Genomic DNA, 7,025 nt, shown 5'->3' on the forward strand with positions numbered 1-7,025 from the left:
CAATTTAAATTTGTTTGGGAGTGTTAAAGAATTTCACTTTTCACTAATTTTACCAAAAGACCACTACAGTATCATACAATAGCTCAGTGTAGTATTTTGGCTTCAGTCACAGGATGTTACTTTTTTGACTCAAGGTTTTTCAGTTATGTCCAATTCAGGGTCGCCATGGGTCAGAACCAACTCAACGGCTCTTATCAACAACCATTTGATTTATGGTGTTAGAGAATCTTAACATGGATTGCCAGAAGAACAAATCTGTGTTGGAAGTACGGCCTGAATGTCCTTAAAGTCAGAATGGCTACTTTGTCTCTTGTATACCAGACATACCAGGAGGGATACATGTGCTGATGGCCCACAACTGGTTGGGTCCAACTCATGTCATGAACTCCGTGGATACCTACACTTGCATCACCAACCAGACCAGAGGCCGGAATCAACTTTCAAAGCTGTTCAATATACATTCATGCTAGATGGGTTAACGCACAGGACTGCAAAATCGGCGCGAAGCACAAGGTTGGCGGTTCAAGCTCACCAGTTGCTCCTCAGAAACCCCATACAGGTTTGCTAAGAGTCAGAACCAACTTGAAGACAAAACTGGCAAGGAGTTCCAGTTTGATGCTATAGGGTAAGTACTGGATTGCTAACCTTAAGGTTGGCTGTTCAAACCCACCAGCCATTTAATAGAACATCCATGCCACTGACCGGGTAAATCTTGTCTAAAATTCACCAACTTAAGAAATGTAGTTTATTTCATCTGACACCATCTCTAGGTGATAAAACTGCTCTTCTGGCAATGAACAGAAATGGTGAATGTGGACTGCCTGCTACTACTACTCTCCCGCTGAGCCTGGTCAGGATCTGTATGAAATTTCCCTGCAGGTTCAACAGGTTGCGCAGGACAACCCAGAATCCTTTTGTGCAGCATGGCTGCAGTCTTCTCCTTATTCAAATCCTTTGACATACCCTCTCTTGCTGTTGGATGCAAAGAGCTTTGGTGACATCCCGAACCACATGGACCACCCTGGTGTCATTCACTGGACTCTGATGGCTGGCTTATGATCTCTATAGCAGGTATCATCACGGATCCTTTGAATAAACTGAAGATTACTAAGGCAGGCTCAGCACCCACTTCAATATAGTCTTAGTGGAATGGACATTTTCATTTATCACAGGCCATGGCACACTGAGCTTAAGGACTGTCCTCATGAGCATTTAATAACTTTTGAGAAGTGAGGGAAGTAAAAAAACAGCATGAAGATTTACATTTACATATACTTTTTAGAGTGCTGGAGTGACTTCTGAATTTCCCTTTCCCTTTCTAGTATTTATTGGGCTCCTGGTGGCTCTGCAGGTTAAGTACTAGCCTGCCAACTACAAGGCTGGCAGTTCAAACCCACAAGCGAGGCCCTGGAAACCCCAGTGTTCTTATGAGTTTAAACAGACTTAATGGCACTTACCAATTAATAATGTTTTCATTTTTATTATTATAATCAACCAAACATTATACAACAGGATCCTGTTTTTTCTTATCAATTTTCTGTATGTTTGGGAAAACCTACTATATTTTAATCTAGACTGAAAATAACTGTTAATAGGGGACCCACCCCAACATCTTATGTTAGCTTGTTCTTCAGTCAGTTAAGTATTAACCACTAAATATATCATTTGCAAAAATCCTAGTAACATGTAGTAAATAGCTCCAGGTCATATCACACCCTTATACATTTCTCTGTAAAATTTACCACTGAGTTATTGGAAAAATTAGAGAATACCAGGAAGCCTCCAGATACCTACCTAACTTGCATACTAACAAACTACAACAGAAATAACAAGACATTTGACCTTTTTTATTATTCAACAAAGCTCCATTATTTATTTTGCTTTCTGACTCTGTGCTTGTGCCTTCAACACTTTCACAACGATTTTCTGTTCCTCAATAAGGAAAGCACGCTTGATCCTAGAAAGGAAAATATTAAGTGAATTAAACAGGGCAAGAAAAGTTCTGTAAAAGAACTGTAAAAAAACAATCAGAGCCGACACGGAAAAAAAGTCAACAAAACACACCAACAAGTAGAGTAAAAATACAGAGCGGATATGATATGAACTACAATTGTTGTTGTTGAGTGCTGTCGAGTCGGTTCCGACCCATAGCGACCCTGTACAGGGTTTCCGAGGGTGTAAATCTTTACGGGAGTAGAAAGCCTCATCTTTCTCCCGCGGAGTGGCTGGTAGTTTCGAACCGCTGACCTGAAGGTTCACAGCCCGATTCGTAACCACTACGCTACCAGAGCTCCTTATGAACTACAATTAGTGGCATCTAAACAGGAAAAATAATACAGAAAGAACTTATGTGTCAAAATCCAAAACTACGGGGAAAAGGATTTCAGTAAGAGGCATGTCATCAAGAATGAGGTTTCTATTCTAAAGCCCCACTCTATGGCTCCAACCCTACTACTTATTAGTTACGTCATCTTGGGCAACCTATTTCACAGTGCTTTTATAAAGATTAAATTTTGGACAAACCTGTGATCGAAACTGCAATGTTTGGTGTCAGCCATGTTTACCTAATAACTCTCCTGACTTTGTTTCCACTCAGAGATCAGTCTCAGCTTTGCAACATCGTTATCAGTCATTCCTCAATTCCATTTAGGACTTCTTTGGAAAAGCAATCTAGTGTAGTAGTTATGAGTTAGGTTGCTAACCTCAAGGTCAGCAGTTTGAAAGCACCAGCAGTTCCGTAAAAGACGAGGCTTTCTGCTCCCATAAAGATTTACAGCCTTGGAAACACTATACAGGCTCATTATGAGTCAGAACTGACTCCAACGTATGTAACGACCATTCTCTTAATGAAGGAGTCCTGGTAGTTTAGTGGATTACAAGCTGGGCTGCTATCTGGTTTGAATCTACCAGCCTTTCAGCTTTCTGCTCCTGTAGCTTCAGAAACCCTATACAGGGTTTCTATGAATTGGATCTAACTCCACAGCACAGGACCACCACCAGTCTTTTAATGAGACTTAAGAACATGCTTCTCAATTGTTGCTGGTAAGTGCCTCTGAGTAGGTTCTGACCCACAGTGACCCGATATAGGGTTTGAGGAGCTTGAACCGCTGACACTGCAGTTCAAAATGACTTTTTTCAGTCCAGCTTCGCAATACAACTGGGCTGGTGAAGAATAAAATGTTCACCAGTGATGTATAAGGTCATTATAGGAGGAGCTTAAAAAAGTTCACAAAAAAAATTCTATTAGTTTTCAATGTAAGTTTCCCACAACTTCCTGAAACCCCTCCCATACTATCAATTCCACTGTTACTAACACATCCAGAAGACCTAGCCCTCTACCTGAAACTCTTCTCTCAATCCTCAACCCCCTTCCTCATCTATCATGGCTAGACACAAATGTTATTTCTGTATCCTTCATTAAGTAGAGGAAATGTACGTTCCAAAAGCTCATCATAATATGTTTCTAGTATACTAGAGTTCCCTGCCCTGACCATAAGTTCCCATTGTGAAAGTAATTAATGATAAAGTGAGCATTTCAAATTCACCAGCCACTCTGGGGGAAGAGAGCAAACTTTCAGCTCCTGTAAAGATTTACAGTCTCAGAAACCCTATACAGGGTCACTATGGGTCAGAACTGACTTGATGGCACACAACCTTTATTTTCTATGCTTTGAAAAACACCTTTCACCTATCCTTGAACACTCAGCTACAGTATCTCTTCTGGAATACTTCTCTCCTCAGGAATCCAATGCACACCTCTTTAACTAAACCACTAATACATGTCCTTTCCTTCCACAGGAAACCTGAAGTCCTTTAAATTTCTGTATCTAGTATAAAGGTCCCAAAATTTGTCCCAAAAAATTCGAATACAATTTATCAATTTGTACAACAGCAATTATTCTTACTCAAAGATTTAAAATTAAGCAGGCAACTTTTGTTTAACAAATTATTTTTTCACCAGTGTTCTCATAACTAGCATGCAAGGAAACAAGAGTATGCAAACACCACAGAAACACACTTGTTAAGAAAATCATTTCCAAGAGTTATATTTACCTGTCACGGACACATTTAGCACACATGGAACCACCATAGGCCCTGCTGACATGTTTCTTTGTCTTGGACAACCTCATGAGAACCTTAGGTCTCACAGCACAGACCTACAAAAACATTGAGGTTATTTTGTGATGCTTCAAAAGAAAATTCAAAAGAACGTTCTTTTGACAGATTTGGATCGTGGATGCGCAGTAACCCTCAACCCTAAGCGGTGCCTCATCCATTCACTCCCTTACTCAACCTCTGCTGTGTTATTCACAAAAAAAGGATAACTTACCCCTCGAAGTCGGCCTGGGCACACACCGCATGCAGATTTTGGTGCTTTACCAACCTTCTTGGTATAGAGATAAACAATTCTATTACCAGGGGTTCGGGACCTAGAAAGTGAGGAAAAAAGAAAGAAAAAAAGACAACAGGTCAGTGCATTCTGTAGAGTGAATGAGAACAAATGTTTTAAATTTTAGAAGTACTTACAGCCTAGTTTTGTTAGAGGCTGTATTGTAGGACAGCCTACGGCGGTATGTCAAACGCTGGACCATTTTGAATGCCTACTTTAAGAAAGCAAAAAAGAATTCCATTAGAAAATAATTCAAATCTCAAAGCACAACATGAATACATTTTAAGATTTTATGTTGTCTAGCCATTTTAATTTTGTGACTTAGTTTTTAAACTGGAAATATTAAGCACTGGATTGTTAAGCAAGAGCTAACTGGAGGGTTGGCAGTTCAAATCTACCAGCAGCTCCTCAAAAACCCTATACAGGGTTGCTGTTGAGTTCTAAGGATACTAACAATGGATATAACCCTGTAAGTTATTGCAGCTGTTGGTTTGCCTCAATTTTGACTCTGTGGCCCCAGGTATGCAAAGCAAAACATTCTGGAAGCAGATCACCAGGCCTCAAGGTATGTTTGAACCTTCAACTTTTCAGTTAGCAGCTTGTACCAACCAGGAAACATTTAACTTTATACCAAGGTAACCCTGTATAGAGAGTCCTGATGTGGCGCTGTGAGCTACTGTGTCAAACTGCAAAGTCGTTTGAACCGCAAGGTCAGTGGTTCATGCTCACCAGCTGTTCCATATACTGGGTCGCTATGGGTCCTAATCGACTCCTGGCACCTAACAAGCCTGTATAGGGTTTCTGAGGAGCGGCTGATGGGTTTGAACTGCTAACCTTGGGGGTCAGATCGACTTTGCAGTCTAGTGCATTAGCCCTCAGCGCCACACCAGGACTCCCCACTAACGCAATCTTACTTTACTCAACTATCCTTAGGATGAAATGCGATGAACTATGTCAGCCAACCCAGCGCTAGCACTTAGTCGATTTTCGGACCTTCTTTTAACACATTGCTTACACAGATTTTTCTAAGGATAAATAAACTTTGACTATCCTACCCAAAATAACAAAATATAAGAACTGAGTCTAACTGATTTATTTCATTCAAACTTTGAAACCATTTCATCAGGCAATCTACAAAACTCGCCCACTGCAAATTTTACCACATGACGAAGGCATATAACTTACTGTACCACTAACTACACTAAAACAGAACCGACAGAAGGTGTGTGATTTGCATCTCCACAACTACCAGGGAAAATTCCTTATTAGCAAATTCTCTTTCCGGCTTTGGAAACCGGAGACAATTACAAACAACCACACAACTTGGCGGATCCTCGCTCTCCCAGTGCCTAAGGAGGACTACAGTTGCTGTTATCAAGGCGTGAACCGAAATCACAATTCATTTACGTCTTCAAACGCCAGACTCCAGAGACAGCAAAGCCCGAAGGTGTTTTCGGGCCTTTCCCGGCTCCGGAGAGATTGCCGGGTCGAAGAGTGTTCTAAAGTATAGAATATGGGACCTGCTCACCACTAGCTGTACTTTTACGTCCCTTACTCTCACGCCAACTCAAAAGACTGCGGCGGAAAGCTGCCAATTCCCGCAAATCCAGGGATGACGGACGATTGTAAAAGGAATAGAGAACGGGAAAATGAAAACAGCAACCATACCTCTACACAGCGTCCCCGGAAGAGGAAGAAGGCCCTCAGAAGTTCAAAGGTCAAGTATGACTGCGCGGGACAGGAAGTTGCGTAAGCATCAGGGGCGAGGAGACCGAGCACCATCTTGTTGTACGGAAACGTACGTGACGGGTTTCTTTGAACGAAGATACGTAGCGCGGCCATGTTGTACGGTGACGACGCACCGCCCCTCTGTGGGCGGGTATTTGCCCTAGCGAGTCACAGGACGCCATGCAAAATCTTTCGGGAATTGCTGCTGGCACGCAAATGACAAATGAGCTGGAAAGGGCGGAAGGACGACTAAAAGAAACAAAATCAACTTATTTTCGTTTTTACAGATTCTGTCACACATTTGACCTAAGGAACACCGGCATTGGAATTAGACCTGGATTTGAACCTGTTGCTAGGTGATCATTGAGTTGTTCCTTGATCTTCCCTTATTTTTGCTTGTCATTCATTCAATTCATAAAGTTTACAGTCTATGATATTTTCAGTATTGTTTCCCAATCCCATCATTCAAATGCATAAATATTTTTTTTTTACGGTCTTTCTGATTCATTGTCCAAATTTCACATGCAGATGAGATTATTGAAAATACTATGGGTTGGGTCAGGTACACCTTGGTCCTCAAACTGACGTCTTTGCTCTTCAACACTTTAAAAAGTCTTTTGAAGCAGATTTGTCTGATGCGATATGTTGTTTGATTTTTTGACTGTTGCCTCTGTGAGTACTGACTGTGGATCCAAGCAAATTGAAATCTTTTAGTCTTCTCTCCATTTATCATGATGCTATTTATTGGTCCAGTTGTGAGGTTTTAAAAAGAATTTATTATTTAAGGTTTTTATTATAGATTGAGTAAAAGTTTACAGGGCAGATCATCAGTTTTACATCCAACAAATCATACAATTTGTTTCATTACAATGATTATAATCCCCTCCATGTACCATCAGTTAACCGT

General features: G+C 40.9%; 1 protein-coding gene across 1 annotated transcript; it reads right to left on the reverse strand.

Moving 5' to 3' along the window:
• Positions 1-1,842: 1,842 nt before the first annotated feature.
• On the reverse strand, positions 1,843-6,082 carry RPL34 (ribosomal protein L34). Its single transcript, XM_006869320.1, has 5 exons — positions 6,059-6,082; positions 4,528-4,601; positions 4,331-4,430; positions 4,054-4,157; positions 1,843-1,957 (listed from the first exon to the last, which is right to left on the reverse strand). Exons 2-5 carry the CDS (start codon positions 4,590-4,592, stop codon positions 1,873-1,875), a joined length of 354 nt encoding a protein of 117 aa, XP_006869382.1. The 5' UTR covers positions 4,593-4,601; positions 6,059-6,082; the 3' UTR covers positions 1,843-1,872.
• Between the last annotated feature and the right edge of the window lie 943 nt (positions 6,083-7,025).

The sequence above is a fragment of the Chrysochloris asiatica genome, unplaced genomic scaffold (assembly GCF_000296735.1).
Source record: "Chrysochloris asiatica unplaced genomic scaffold, ChrAsi1.0 scaffold00129, whole genome shotgun sequence".
Classification (NCBI taxonomy): domain Eukaryota; kingdom Metazoa; phylum Chordata; class Mammalia; order Afrosoricida; family Chrysochloridae; genus Chrysochloris; species Chrysochloris asiatica.